General features: G+C 37.9%; 1 protein-coding gene across 2 annotated transcripts in view; it reads right to left on the bottom strand.

Moving 5' to 3' along the window:
* Nucleotides 1–11,609: 11,609 nt before the first annotated feature.
* tmlhe (trimethyllysine hydroxylase, epsilon) overlaps nt 11,610–15,788 on the bottom strand; it is a 9,932-nt gene continuing 5,753 nt past the window's right edge. For both annotated transcript variants that reach the window (XM_024266720.2, XM_024266717.2), the window contains exons 3-7: nt 13,969–14,248; nt 13,771–13,890; nt 12,734–12,970; nt 12,438–12,576; nt 11,610–12,156 (exon numbers count right to left, since the gene is read on the bottom strand). In XM_024266720.2, the coding sequence (XP_024122488.1) occupies nt 12,025–12,156; nt 12,438–12,576; nt 12,734–12,970; nt 13,771–13,890; nt 13,969–14,248 (908 nt within the window). In that variant the 3' untranslated portion in view covers nt 11,610–12,024. The remainder of the gene's footprint in view (nt 12,157–12,437; nt 12,577–12,733; nt 12,971–13,770; nt 13,891–13,968; nt 14,249–15,788) is intronic.

A 15,788-nucleotide genomic window follows, 5' to 3' on the forward strand; every position in this document is an offset into this window, starting at 1 on the left:
TGCATTAACATGGGTCAGGAATTGATGGCTTTCCTCGTGTGTTGCGGAGTGACTAAAGTGGCCAAAAAAGGCAGCGAATGTTTGAGCTGGACTGTAAACGTCAACTTCTAGTTACAGCCATGAATCAGCTGCTAAATACCTTGAATTTACCGACTTCAGCCACTGCATGAAAGTCAGTCTTTATGATGCAAGTGTGGCAATCATTCACATTTTTAAAAGGAAAATCTGTTTTAATCTGTGGCTTTGGTTTTCCATTTAATCAGGGACAGTGGAGTTTAACAACAAATATCTTAAAGACCTACTCCAATGAAAACAGGATTTTGAGTGTTTTTAACATGCTCCTATGGCTTTTTTCTGATGATGGAGGACATATATAAAATATTAAGATAAAAATTGCATTTCTATGTACTTCTTCATTCAAATTGTTGTGAATCAAGACAAGATAAAAACAGGACATGGAAAAAAACTGTATGTGATATAGAAAATATCCATTCTGATGCATCCACTTGTACATTCGTAGTTAAATAGATCTATGTACGTCTTTGTTTTCCTCGTCTGAGGATCAAGACTGTACGTCTGGATAGCTCCAATATTACTCGCCATTTTTTGTTGCACCAGTAATGTTGGGTTGGGGGTGTGAGAGGCTGTAAGCTAGTGGGATCCGTGTAAACAGATGGAAGGCGGGAAGGGGGTTTGCTCCACTCCAATAATCCAGTCACAACTCAGATTCTAATGAACTAGAATGAAGTAGAAACTATTCGCTATGCAAGTTTTTAAGTCTGTTGTCAGGCTATACATATAAAGCGGGCAGTCATTGAGCGCACTATCAAAGTTCAACAAGTTAAACTTTCGGCTGCTTGAAGTTGTCATGACTCAGTGCTTCAGTTTTGTCATGTTCTGTTTTCTGTCAGTCTCAGCATGTCCAGGTCAAATCATCCACAGCTGTCTTCATTTAGTTAATCAACCTCAGTCTATTTAAGTGTCTGGTTTTCAGTTTCTCATTGTCTGGTCACTGGTCTGTTCTGTTATGGCACTGGGGGTTTTTTTTCCTCCGCTCTCTCAAGATTCAGTGAATAACAGTAGTACCTAAAATGCTTACAAGTTGAAAATCAACCTCATTTTAATACTCATATTTATTATATTTTTTGGAGCTAAATAAAACTGTTTAAAGATAGAAGTTATTTTTCTAAGAGGAAAACTAGATATTGAAAAAGTGTGGATAAGCATAATCATATTTACCTTCATAAAATGTGGGTTGAAAAAGCAAGTGTGCTCAAAATAAGATATCTAAAAATGGATCATTTGCATATTTCTCTTGTTTGTTTAAGGATCTATAGATCCTTAAACAAACAAGAGAAATATGCAAATGATCCATTTTTAGATAAAAGTTTGTTTTGAAAAAACAAACTTTTTGCATCAGTTATATATACTTAATTATTCCTCATAATTTTTACATAATAATTCAAATATTATGCAAATACATAGATTTTTCTAGTAAAGAAGTTAAGTTTACTTATTTTTTATAAGTAATCAGAAATTTGATTGTTTATTAGTAAGATCTACTTTTCAAATTGTTGTAATCACTTTTGGAGCATTCATTAAAATTATGTAAATTTTATTAGAGAAATGTATGTTTGCTATATTTACTTAAGATTTGATAATAACCTTACTTGTGGACGTAAGTAAATTTTACTAGATTGTTGTTGGTAGTTTTTATATTCATAAATGCAGTAAAATTTAATCAATAATTGTTAGTGCAAATTGTTACGAGGATTTTCTTAAGTAAATCTTATTTTTTTTTCAGTGTATTCTAGATTATGCATATGGGAACATAAGGTGTTGTAGGCCAGCCTAATATTTTTTTCTTTTGTACCAGTCAGGGTCATCTGTGTGATTGCTCTTTTTTTTACTGCCTGCACTTTGTGAAAGTTATGGCCTAAGTGCAGCACTGACAGGCTATCAATGAAGCTGGAGCTAATGTAGATGCTCCGCTGTCCTCTGGTTTCTCCTGTGTAACCACTTCAAGATAGGCTGTCCTGTGGAATCCACAGAAAGAGGACAGAGGATGCTGGCTCTGACTGCCCACGTCTCGTTTCTTCAAGATCCATTTGTGTCGACCTTTAAAAAAAAACAGCTTCTTCTGGTTGTATTTGACGTGGATGTACGATTTTTATTTATTTATTTATTTTAAATGATTGGATTTTTGGTGGGGAAGCAGCAAAACATGCAAAAAGACCTTTTCCTGTGTGTCAATCTGAAGGCCGTTGTGCATTCTCACATGTGATTTGGTTTTGTACAGTCAGTATTTGTGTGCGTGTTGCTTGCTTGGTAGCTGCAGGGACATGATGTGAAGTCATGCTAAAGGCCCAGCCTTTTTTTATCCTTTTTTTTTTTATAGGAGAGGAGGAGGAGGAGGAGGGAGGCTGAGTCCAGAGTGTCGCTCATGGCTCTGCTGCTGCATCAAGCTTCCTGTAGCTCCTAACAACCAAAGCTAGGAAGCACAATCAAACAGACTGGCCTGCCATCTGCTGACTGATGCCTAAACTACAGATTTGCCCTCACCAAGCAAAAAAACAAACACACAAAAAAAAAAAAAAATGATACACCAATCAATATTGAAATATGGCTGATGAGGACAACTGCGATGTGCAGTTTGGTTCATGTCTTTCTCAGCCTCTCTCCCTTTCGTCAGTCTGCCAGCAGGGGAACAGTATCCATGGTGGGTGGATGATTAATTCTGTGGAGGTATTACACGGAAACCTGTTGGAGGTATGAGCGGGCACAGTTCCCAGCCCTTCAGCAACCTTCATTTGACTGTGTGAAGCAGTTTAGCTCATGAGGATTCTCTGTTTGATCCACCCTCACCTTTAAAGACGGCAGAGGTGTCATTAATGTCATGACTACGTCCGCTGTGTTCCTTTAAAGACCTACTCTGATGAAATTAGGGTTTTTAACAAGGTATTCTGGCATTTTTTATGATGGAGGACATATATTAAGAAAATAAATCTTTAAATTGCATTTCTAAATATTTCTTTGTTCAAATTGTTGTGAATCAGGAGCAGACAAAATAATAAAAGGAAAATACAGTGGATGAGCTACAAGCCCCATTCTGGTGCATCCATTTGCAGACAAATAGATCCATGTACGTCTTTGTTGACCTCATCTAAACTAGCATTTGGCTCAAAACTGTACAACTGGATAGCTCTGATATTGCTCAACATTTTTGTTGCAGTGGTATGTTTGGTTGGGGTTGTGAGGAGCTGTAAACTAGGGGAAGAGATTGTTGGAAAAAACAAAACAAAACAAAAAAAAAAACAGATGATAGGAAATAAGCAAAGGCTTACTCTGTGCTGATAGTCCCATAATTTTAAGGCAAACTTTTAAGGAACTCCTGCCGCTCTGCAGAAACTATGTCTTAAAAAACGACACAGGTTTTTAGATTTTGCCTAAAAACAACATAATTATAACTAAAAGATCACTGAGAACGCGTTCACTACAGATCATAAAATGATGGTAGTGGGTCTTGAAAGCTTCAGAACATCAATACGTGTTACAGGCAGAATTTCACAGTGGATTCTCACTGGACTATAAGAATTAAAAAAAATCTTTTAGCTCAAAGAAAGAGTTGATGGAGCAAAAATTCCTCTGTACAGAGGACAGCAGTTTTTACTGCTTTTAAAATGTAAAAAAACTATTAACTTGTTGACTCTGACTTTCCTTAAATGTGTGTATTTTTCATTTTAACATTGTTTTATCATAACAATGTCAAAGCACAAAAAAATCAGTCCTAATACTTGAAATGACTATAGCAGTCAAACTGACTCCATGCTTTTAACAGGTCGCTAGTTTCTCGCTATATTTCCTTAAATTTCTCTTGTTTTCTTGTTTTCTTTGTTTATCTGACGCTAAAACCCAATTAAAGCATAACCACTTGGTGCAAGAATTTTTTCCAGCGATGAAAAATAAATTCACCATTGTTTTTTCTTTCAAGTACATTTTAATTGAAGGTAATTTTGGAGCGAAAATAGCTTAATTCATGTTGACATCAACAGGCGTTAAACAAGGAGTTAAACACAAAAGAGACAAAAATGAAAAGTAGGAAAAAAATTATATTACAGAAATATGATGAATATTCCTTAGAATAATTTGGCTATAATGTTTTAGTGACAGTTGACATTTTTTATAGTTTGTACCTAATCTCTCAAATGTTCTTAAACATTTTCAATATAATCCAAATATACATGGTCATTCTACTTGTTGTAAAGCGAGTGTTAAGCTCTTCTTTGCTCAAGCAAAGCCTTGCACGGTTTTAAATCAACTCTTCTCTCCAAATAGGTGATAATACAGAATTTTTGTTTTTTGTTTGCTCCATTTTTACAAACTTTACTGCAGATTTTTTTTTTGTTGTTTGTTTTTTTTTGACTCAGCTGAAAATCAAATCATGACAAGACTCAAAACCATGACAATAGCAAAGTCGGGGCACTTTTAGAGGAACTTTATCACCACATTTAAAGAGAAATAACATGTTTTTAGGGTGTTTTATTATCTAAATTAGGCTTTTTCTAGACTCTGTGCTAGTAATCTAGACCAAAAAAGTATTAATGAACAAAGTACAATAAAAATAAGCAAACATGAGAATTAACATATTTTCTGCACTATAAGGTGCACTTAAAAGCCTTCATCCTTAAAAAAAAAACCTTTGAATCCCCAGAACCTTATTTATGGATTATTTCTGGTTTTGGTTACCAATGTTTTTTTGAGAGGTAGTTTTGAGAAGTATCCTAAATGTTTTTGCTTTTTTTTCACAAGTTCCAAAAAAGGTTGGGTGTAGAAATATGCTATTGTGTCTAACGTGTGGTGATGTTGGACCATTTTTCTTTTTTTCAAATGCTTTTACAATAAATCAAAAGATGATCAGAGTCCGACTTCAAGTTCAGAATTTCAGGATACGATGGATGGAAATGTGCAACTTTGGACTCTTTAATTTTTAACGCCATGTATGAACCTAAATAAAAGTTGAAAACACCTGTAAAAGCACGGCGGCGGAGGAATAATGGTTTGTTTTTATTTTCCGTCCTCAAGTTGCGAGCTCCTTTTTTTCTGACTGAGTCAAAGACAAAACCATTGTGAATATTCCTTAGTCAAATGTGCCCTGCAGCTAAGGCCTGGCTACCACTGGGTCATGCAGTGGGACAAAAATAAATATGTGAGCTGGTTATGAGTCATGCTGTTGCATTTATTTACAGCCCGGCCCCTCGTTGTGTCAGTGTGGAGGTCTGCCCAAACACACAGCTGCCAACACATGTTGTTTTGATCAAACTAATTCCAAAGACACTAAGGTCATCTCACTTCCAGGCCTACAAGCGTCTTCTGGATAATGAGCTCTACATGTCTCCCTCCACCTCCCACATGCCTTCTCCCCTCCATCTCTTAAATCCCCCTTCCAGTCACCCCTGATCAACGCTTTTCACATTGTTAATCAGTTTTGTCAGCTGCTGGTAATTACAGACAGTGATTCACTGTCTCCTCCTCCATCAGCAGTGAGCTCAACGTGAGCAGCAAACGTGAAAATGCCTTTTTTTTTTCTTATTTTAAGTATGAAGCAGCACCAGGGGAGTGCACTCCCCGGCGATAAGCAGCGTGTTCCTGTGCGCCGGCTTACACTTCCTCCAGGCGAGCGGAAAAGGCCAGGTGGAGACTAAATTACATTAATTCCTTTGCCAGAAGCTCTGACCCAGAATGACATACAAGACGAGGAGGATGAGGCATCGTGAAACTACTGCCAAAGCACCGAAAAATGAATTAACCTGCCACTTACAGGTGACAAACACGCAGGGCTATTTGAGGCACGATTGTTTGGATTTAAAGTCAAATCTGCTCCATTCGATTTATAGATTTTAAATCAGATTATAATCGATAATCAAAGCACAGTTTGTGAGCAATATCAGAGCTATCCAGCCATGCAGTTTTTAGCCAGATTCCAGCTCATACCTGGAAAACGTACGTAGATCTAGTCGTCTACAAGTGGATGTGGAGCAGGGGGAGCTTGTGGCCTGCTGATTGCAGTTTCTACATCACAAAAATATTTTTTCATCTGCTCCTCAAGCACAACAAATTAAACCAAAAAAAAAAAAAAAAAATACTCAGAAATCCAGTTTTCACCTTAATTCTCTGTATGTATGTCCTCCATCATGGGAAAAATGCAACAGGAAAATCTTAAAAATGTAACTTTCATCAGAGTGGGTCTTTAAAGTGCTTTGGTTTGTTTGCTACTTCAGCTGTTAACTAAGAATATCAGGAGGAAATGTGAATCTGCTGCAGTTTAAAAAGTTCTAAAACTCATTTTAATATGGGTGAGAAATGAGGGATATGCTTTGAGAAATTATTTTTTTTAACTCATACATTTGTCGTTTGTGAAATCTCTGTTAACTTTTGCATTTATTAACTTTTAACTTAAATTATTTTGAATAAACAACCAAATTCATTCCATTCTATTCTATTCTATTTGATTCTGTATAGGGCTGGGTTGATAAAATTGATTTACCGATCTAAGCTTAATAGATCAATAATCGATCAAAAAAAAAACTGCAGAGATCAATCTAACTCATAATGCTAAAGTTTGCAAGCATGATGCTAACGTATAATGAGATTTCCCATTGGACGGCTAATTCTAACACTCTGTCAACTTAAGCATACATCTTTATATACTCACAGATATGAATTTTCCAAACTCTTTTAAGGAAACGTTTCTTTTAAAATAACCATATGTGGTCTAAAACACTTTTTTGCTCATTCTTTCTTTTTCTTCTGGAATATGGTATAATGCTGTAGTTTGATTGCCCCCTAGTGGCCAAACTTGAAACGCTCTCCAGAAGAAGCAGAACAATTGATGGAGCTTTTCCGTTTGAGAATCCATGTAACACTGTATGGTATTAACAATCTTATTATGAATGAATGAATGACTGAATGAATGAATGAATGAATGAAATGGTTTATTTCAAGCAATCAGGTAATAATACATAAAATAACATCTTACATATAATTTCACGAATACATTTTACAGTAAGTGAACTGTAGCAGATTAATATTAATATTTTCAAATAGTAGATTATTAATGTATTTCTAAACAAATGTGTATAAATGTGTCAACTGCATTAACTCTATATTTAATTGACTCAAATCAAAATGAATTGAGATGATCAAATAACTAGAATGGATTAGATTCTGGAAATTCTTGGTGATATCCAGCCCTAATTCTTTATTTTGAGTGGATTTTTAAAGTTGGAATGCAGCAACTAATAACAAAATATTTTGTTGTGTTTTTTGTCATCTATAGTTTAATAATGTGACTGAAGGTCTGCTCCGGATTTACAAGCATTTGAATAAAGAAATACTCAGAAACAGTTTTAATCTTAATTTCATCATCAGAAAAACGCCACAACTACATGTTAAAAACAACAAAAACATGTCCAGTCTTTCCAGAGGGAGTCTTTTTTTTATCAATCTATGGAACATCACTTTCAATTTTCTGCAAGTTATTTCAACTCTTTATGGGAGTTGTAGTATTTCAGCTACAAAAGTTCCTTTTGCGTTACTTCTGCTTGAGCATTTAACCACCGGTCCGGATCTGAGCAAACACACGTGCGTCCGCCATCGCTCTTCCAACGTGAACCCACCTATTAAAGCAGCAGCCCTGAGTGATGTGAAAAGTAGTGGTGCGTTCATTCAGTCGGAATCATTTCATTCACTCAGTTACCAGGACAACGTGGTAGGCAGCCCTCAGTATCCTCAGTAGTTTCCATGGTTACTCCAGCAGTCTCCTCATTATCATTGCTGGAAATTAGAAGAGGGCTGTGACTGCAACCTTGTTCTGCATACAGAACATATATCAGCATCTGCTGCATGCTAACCACAGCGCTCTTCTGAAAACGTTCTGGAGGCAGTTTGCTCTCTGAGTGGAATGCATGTCATGAATATGCATGGCTGCTCTCACGCTGATTAACATGGGATCAAGGATGATTTGATCAACTTATTCCTGCATACAATTATGATGATATTTCAGAAAATGAGCTGTATTCCATGAATAACAAATATGTATGTAAAGTCCCTGCAGGATGACAAAAATGTTTGAAAAAGGAAAAAAAGAAAAAGAAAATAATCAAACAACTTGAGTCTGGAGAGGACGTGTTATGAAACTAAGACCCTTTTGTCATATATGCAATTATTTTAAACCACTCAACAAATATTTGAAAAAGCGTCCCTTTATGAATCTGACTGACTCTGTAGTTTAAAGATTTGTTTAGATTAACAGGAAAAATAGCAATTATTCTATCTTAGCAATCAAACATATTCAGCTTCAAACGGTGCTGCATTCACTGTCACTTGGAAATAAAAACACTTTCCACCTCCCTTGGTTTGCTTTTGAATAATGACATTATTTCAAATTCATTATCAGACTAAAATAAACAAACAAATACAAATGATTTGAGATCATATTTGAATGTTTTATTCTGCACAGTGGTTAGCACTGTCGCTTCACAGTGAGAAGGTCCTGGTTCGATCCCAAGCCGAGACTTTTCTGTGTGGAGTTTGCATGTTCTCCTCGTGCACGTGTGAACTCCGGCTTCAGAGGTTAACTGGTAATAATATGTCCCTAGTGCGTGGTTCTGGGACAGACTGGCCACTTCTCCAGGGTGGGCCCCATCTTTGCCCAACAGCAGCTGGGATAGGCTCCAACAACCCCATAATAGATGGATTGGATGAGTAGTGTCAAATACGCCTCCAGCTTTTTTAGATTCCTCTGTTCATATGCAGCTACATTAACAATTGTTAAGGTAAGGGAGAAAATAATTGGTTTTGGAGTTCCTCATGGCTCAGTTCTTCAACCTCTATTTTTACCGTTTACTTCATTTGTGGTTTATTCTTTAAAAACTTGGCTCTTTTTTTCCTGTTAGGTTAATGGTGACGATATTTACTCTTCCAAAAAGTAAATAAATAAAATGAAAGGATGTCTTATGCATTTATGAAATCACCCAGTTATGCTCAGATGACAACACTTACAAACTCGAAGGAAAGTAAAAACAGAACCGATGGTGTTTGGTCTCAATAATGCTTGAACTTTGGTTTTGCTTCTAAAGATTTCTAGAGTCTTGTTTTTTGTCTTTCTACAGATGTCAGATGTCATTGTCTCACAGAATCCTCACTGACCTCAGCTGAGGCTACTCTTACTGGATCTCATTCTGCTGGAAGGTTTTGCAGTTTTCCAAAGATGCTTATTATACTGACAATTCCATCATTTTCTGTATGTCACTTATTGTAAAATACAATTAAGCTAATTTTTGATTAAAAATATATGAATTGGGTCAGAAAAATGTACATTTCAAATTAGTTTTGACTTGGTTTGATCTTTTTTTTTCTATACAAAGCTTTAATAGTCCTGCATCATTTTTTTGGGGAATTTAGTCATTTACTTTTTACAGTTAAAATAATTTTGATTTCCTTTGTTAAAAATGTTGAGGAAGGTATTTACATACAAACTTCTTTGTATGCATTCAAAAGGAACAACTTTTTTTAACATTTACCGTATTTTCCGGACTATAAGTCGCGTTTTTTTTCATAGATTGAATGTCCCTGCGACTTATACTCCAGTGCGACTTATATACGAATTTTTAATGAGATGAGATATGGACCGTAAGTCTAGAGTGCCCTCTTATGGTGATCTATGCAATTACTTTATTTACTTTAGTTATTCAGACGTGACACAGAGGACGAAGAATTTAACGGATTTAGTGATATGGAGTAAGATTGCGTGCAATTAATTACAGGAAAGATACAAAGTTGATGAGTTCTTGAGGCTATAGTTTTTTTCATGATGCTAATATGTGAATATGTGTTGACACATATTCAGCCTGTTTTCTATTCACTTATGAATGTTATAACTTACCTTCCAGGATGATGTAACTTCGTTTTTTTCAACCAGTTTGTAAAATAAATTACTTGAAAAAAATGCGACTTATACTCCAGTGCGACTTATGTATGGTTTTTTCTTCTTCATTATGCATTTTTTGGCCCCTGCGACTTATACTCCGGTGCGACTTATAGTCCAAAAAATACGGTAAACATTTCAGTAAAGAAGAAAAAAATCTTTATAAACAATAAAATTCTGAACCAAAAAGATTTTTGTCTCGCATATTCGTGTTTTTAAAACATGTATTTGGACCTTTGGAAAGCCTTTTGTAAAAAAAACAACAACAAAAAAAAATGTGTTTAATGATAAGTGAGTAAAACTAAAATAGGTGTTTGTAAAGTGTCCAAATGGATCCCTGACATGTGATGATTGATAAACACTGAAGTTATGCTGCATATAAAAATTCAAGAGTTATCATTGTAAAGATTTTAAAAAAAATATATATATATATATTTTTTTATTTTTTATTTTATTTTATTTTTTTTGTATAATCGGGGCTGCACGGTGGCGCAGTGGTTAGCGCTCTTGCCTCACAGCGAGAAGGCCCTGGTTTAAATCCTGGCTGGGACCTTTCTGTGTGGAGTTTGCATGTTCTCCCCGTGCATGCGTGGGTTTTCACCGGGGACTCCGGCTTCCTCCCACTGTCCTAAAACATGCTTCATAGGTTCATTGGTGACTCTAAATTGTCCCTAGGTGTGAATGTGAGAGTGAATGTGTGTGTGATTGAAGCCCTGAGACAGACTGACGACCTGTCCAGGGTGTACCCCGCCTTCGCCCTTCAGTAGCCGGGATAGGCTCCGGCACCCCACGACCCCGAAAGGGAAGAAGCGGTCTGGAAGATGAATGAATGAATGACTTCTACTTCAATGTATTCCCATGAGATTTAGCTTCTGTTGCTTAAAAAAATATTTTTTTGGTCCTGTATGCTGTCCTGCATCCATGTTTGTTGCTTTTTCTGGACAGCTGGAATTGAGGAGTCTTAGGAACACGGATGAGGAAAAAGTGCAGCAATGAGAACTGAGTTTACATCGTTTATATAAAGCTGGAGATAAATGCTGTCGTGCCCACTGCAATACAGCAGCAACAAAGGAAGTCGAGGCTGAGGCATAAAGGATCTTGCATGACCAAGGACGCAACATTTACTCAATTTGTCCACTAGGGGGAGCGCTCGTCAGGCACAGGAGTTTCAGGTCTCCATGGCAACCAATTGAAACTGGTGAAAGCCTAAAGCAAGACCACATGGATGGAAATGAAATCACTGATTGAGAGCAGTTCAGTCACATTTGAAGGCGAGTTTGTGTCATAATTACTTTCACTTTATCAGTTGTATATTCTAACATTAATTCAAACATTTGATTCAATTAAAATGTGTTTTCTGGAGCAAAAATCTTAATTGCTATTTTATTATCATGGGATTGTATTAAAAACCTCTGATCCAACCATGTTATGTCTAGAAAGTTTGATTTCCATTACACAAAATAATGAAACACATGATACAATAATTCTGAAAATGTGTGCTTTTTTAGTATAACTTAGTATAAAGCTTTTTTGAGCCACTTTAAACCAATAAAAAAAGAAAAAAAAACATAATGGAGCAGAACCAGAAAATGTAAATAATAGGAAACAGACTATAAAAATAATCAAATACAAAGAATGATTTTATAAGAGGATGCAAAATATTTTAAGGGTTTTTTTACCATATGACAGCTGCAGTGTTTCTCTAACAGTGTGAACAAAAAGCTCCCAAACCTCAAATCAACACATCTTGTTTTCACAAATTACAAAAAAAATACAAAAGAAAAATTCTAAAAAAGTAAAAGTGATTCATTCAAAACTAAATACACTCACACATGAAAACATTATGGATCAAAATCACATATCACCGATAGAAAAATCTGTTTATTGCTTTTAATGCACTTCAGGATACATTCACTATCTGTCATTTTGGAGGGTGTTTCATAATCATTAAAATTACAAAGGAAAGTTAAACTGTGATTGAAATCTCTTAAAATGTGGTGTCATTTCTGATTGGATTGATTGTGGATGGCTGTGCACATTCACACGTGCAGGCTGAAGCCACGAGCCCTGCTCAGCACGTCGTCTCTGGTCAGGTAACAGCCACAGATCTGTCTCAGGCCGGTGAAGGACTCCCTCCCATGCAAGACCCTCCAGTTATCCACGAATATCACCTTCAAAGACAGAGATTGTCTTTCCTCTAGAGACTCAGAAACACCAGCAATGAAGAGGTCTAACTTCCACCAGAAATCTCACAGTCAAAGCTTCACACAAATGTTGGAGGATTATCAGTTTACTGCTTTTGGTGTTTTATTTTGAAAATCCAGATTTTCTCTCCCCCCACAGAAAGTCAGACATGATCTGATTTATCAACTGGAATTGCCGATGAATCTGAGCTCTAAAAGTGACACTGATGGAACAAAGTTTCCTTCCTGCGCCACACCAGCAACTTTACCTTTCCTGGATTGAGTTTGACCCACAGCTCATTCTCTGGTCGCCTCAGTTCTGCGGTGAGTTCTCGGTGAGCCTCGTACCAACGCTGGACGACGTCATGGGGGGCTGTGTTTATGACCGAGCGGTCGTAGTTGTTATACCTGCAAGAAAAAGGAGGCTTAGACACATCCGACCTTTCAGAAGTGTTAAAAAATATTAAGAAAATTAAAAATAAAAAGGTGGATTTAGTTGGTAAATATGAAATGCGTTGTTGTGTCCCAGTTGATGAACTGAGTACACAAATACTAGTGGTCGTACCGGATCAGGTAGAGCTCGTCATTCCAAGGGTAGACGTTGAGCACAGGGCCCATACCCGTGATGTGGTTATGGTGGCTGTCCGTGTTTTCGATGTACTCGTGGCCGATGGGCACTTGGGTTAGCAGTCGGAAGCTCTCGGGCGAGCGGCGGCGCAGTGTCTCTGCGGCGTGGAAGCCGTCCACCAGCAGCGTTCTCCCCCCGGTCCCCTCGTGTTTGAGGCAGTGAAACACCTGAATGCTGCAGCAGGAATCAGTCGTCAAAATCAGACTCAGAACTGGTGTTTGATTACAGTTCTGTGAAACAATACGGTTCCAGGAGGCTTAAAGGACCAATCCAATAAAAGTTGAGTTTTTGGCATTATCATAATGTTCTAGAGGCATTTGTCTCATGATGGATGATGCATATAAAGAAAAATAAAGATAAAAAATTACATTTCTGAGAATTACTTTAATTAAATTATCTTGAATCAGGAGCAGACGCAAGTTTGTCTAAACGTTGGATATGACATCTCCGATTTCACAAAGTGAAAATCTGATAAAGACAAACATTTCACAATATCTATTTGTCAAGCCACTGTGTTTTAATGCTAAAAATGTAGATGTTATATTATAAAATTACATTTAAACGTGTTTTTCCACATAAATTGTTTGACTGCAATGCATTGTGGTCTATATTTGCTTATGTAGTGATAATCGATGCATGTAAGTTTTTCGCAAAGACTTCTGGGAAATTTCAAGTACACTTGATTTCGGAATAGAAGATTAGGACAGAACTAAATAATGGCGAGTAGTGAGTAGGAGTTTGGACATAGCCAAATAGCTCTCAGCAACGGGGAGGGAAAGAGGGGCGGGGTTGCTCTGCGCCATCAGTCCCGCCCAGAATTCAGAGGCAAATTTCTAATAAACTCTTGTCGCTCTGCAGAAACTATATCCTGGAAAACGACACAGATTTTTTTTTGTTTTACTGGGAACACTTTGAAAACAGATCAAAAGATGATCAGAGTGGGACTTTAACTCTTCCATGTCTCGTCCACATACCCACACGGCTCATGGAAGTATGATGTGTCAGTGTGGCGGTCCAGGGCCAGCTGGCTGTAGGCGGTGTCTCCTCTAGAAAAGTCGGATGTAAAGGACCACATCCCCCCATACGTGGTCTGCCTTATGGTGACAGAAACGACCAGATTAATGGTTGCCAATAAAGTGAATGTTTCCGTAAGTGAAGAAAAGTAACGTTACCTTATGAGACTGACCCTCTGAGAGACGGCCTCGGTGGCTTCCACTGTGGCGGGGACCCCGTCTACGAAGGCGATCCCGTACAGGAGGTAGCTCTGCAGGAACTTCCTCAGCTCAGCATCGCAGCTCATGAACACCTCCCAGCTGGCGGTTGGGACGTCGGCACGTTCATAGATGTCTGCGTTCCACAGGACGCGCGGCTGCACCACGCCCTGCTTCTTTGCTTCATAGGTGTTCGTGGCGAGCCAGTCGAGGCTGAACTTTGACACGTGACCCCCCGGCCCTAAAAGGAAACAGCAAATGAAAAACTGCTGAACAGAAAGGAAGGTCGGTGCTGGTTTTAGATTGTTAAATCAACAAGCTCAGAAACTCTGAACTTCTCTGAATGTCTATGATACTATTTGTAACAACACTGGTGTGAACCAGGGGCTACATACTGTATATCAAGCAAACTACTATACAAAAACAATTGCTGCAGCATCGCAAGACAGAACTACATTCAACAAAGCAAATCTGAAAAGGCTCAAACAGGAAATTTGTCTAGGTCTACCTATGCGTGCTTGAAGGACTTCACAAAACACAATTTATTAGCCCCTTTCTTCTGCAGTTTGATGTAAGCTGTCCTCCAACAGCAGCTGTTATAACTGCAGGAAGTTCAGTCTGCTCTCATAAGTGTGAAATGAAAAACACCTTAGAACCCTTCAGATGGACACAACCAAAATAAGAATATGAACACAACATTACAGCACAAGACCTCTGATAAATGGTCAAACATGGTGGTGGAGGATTCATGATTTGAGTTTGCTATCACACATTCCAGTCCAACAGACACAAACTCAAGACAAGCAAAGAACTGTGGAGCTAATTCAAGGCCATTTGTTGGACTGCTTTCAGGTTTTAGTCAATGAGAGAACAAACGGTACCAAAGACGCCAAGCACCGTATGGGTGGTGCTGGTTTTTGGGTTGTCCTGGCCTGTGGAGGGTCGTAGAGAGGAGCAGCCACATGTTTAAGGAGGCGCAGGTGTGGCTTGCAGCTCCCTCAAGGGTTGTAGGACCACTTCCAGGTAACAGAACATATCATTCTGCGCTTGGTAAGTATATGGTAAGGTATTCATAAGACTAATGTAAGTGTCACAACCCTTATGACACATGGGTGATGCTACAGCCACAATCATTAATACAGTGTGAGAACTGGCTCCTTACTGACTGTGAGCAAATGCTGCACACACGGGGTGTGCAGGTGATACACAGTGCCTGCAACCGGGCTCACTCTGCATCCGGCGGCCTAGCTGTGTCAGATGACTCAGGTTGGCTACACATGTCCGAGGTTCTGCTGCAGGTTCTGCTACCAACCTCGCGAGACTCCAAAGTCACGTAGGTTCACGCGATAGCCCGCCATTTATGTAGGAAGTACAAGCAAGCAAACCCTCATTCTGCTGTGATTTTGAATTAGTCACAACAATTATTTTTCATGCAATGTGTTAGCACAGAACTTTTATTAATACGTTTGTCTTATTTTGGCTTAAATGTGCACATTTGACTGGGTTACACATACTGTGTAACAAGTAGAGCAGACCGGGGTTGGTTGTCACAATGACTTAATGTTTACAACACAGAGAAAACAGCGAGTACAGCAGAAAATAGGTTTTATTTTGAAAAATGTACCGGATACACTTTACACTCGATCGCATGAAGGACTCATTGAATGAAGGTTTTTGAACGTGATTTAACCTTCACACTGATCTTTCAGATACTAACACATGTATCTACAGTAGGGCTGCCACGACTAGTCGACTAATTGAAGACTACTCGTTTATTAAAA

Source organism: Oryzias melastigma, linkage group LG14, assembly GCF_002922805.2.
Source record: "Oryzias melastigma strain HK-1 linkage group LG14, ASM292280v2, whole genome shotgun sequence".
In the NCBI taxonomy this organism is placed as follows: Eukaryota; Metazoa; Chordata; class Actinopteri; order Beloniformes; family Adrianichthyidae; genus Oryzias; species Oryzias melastigma.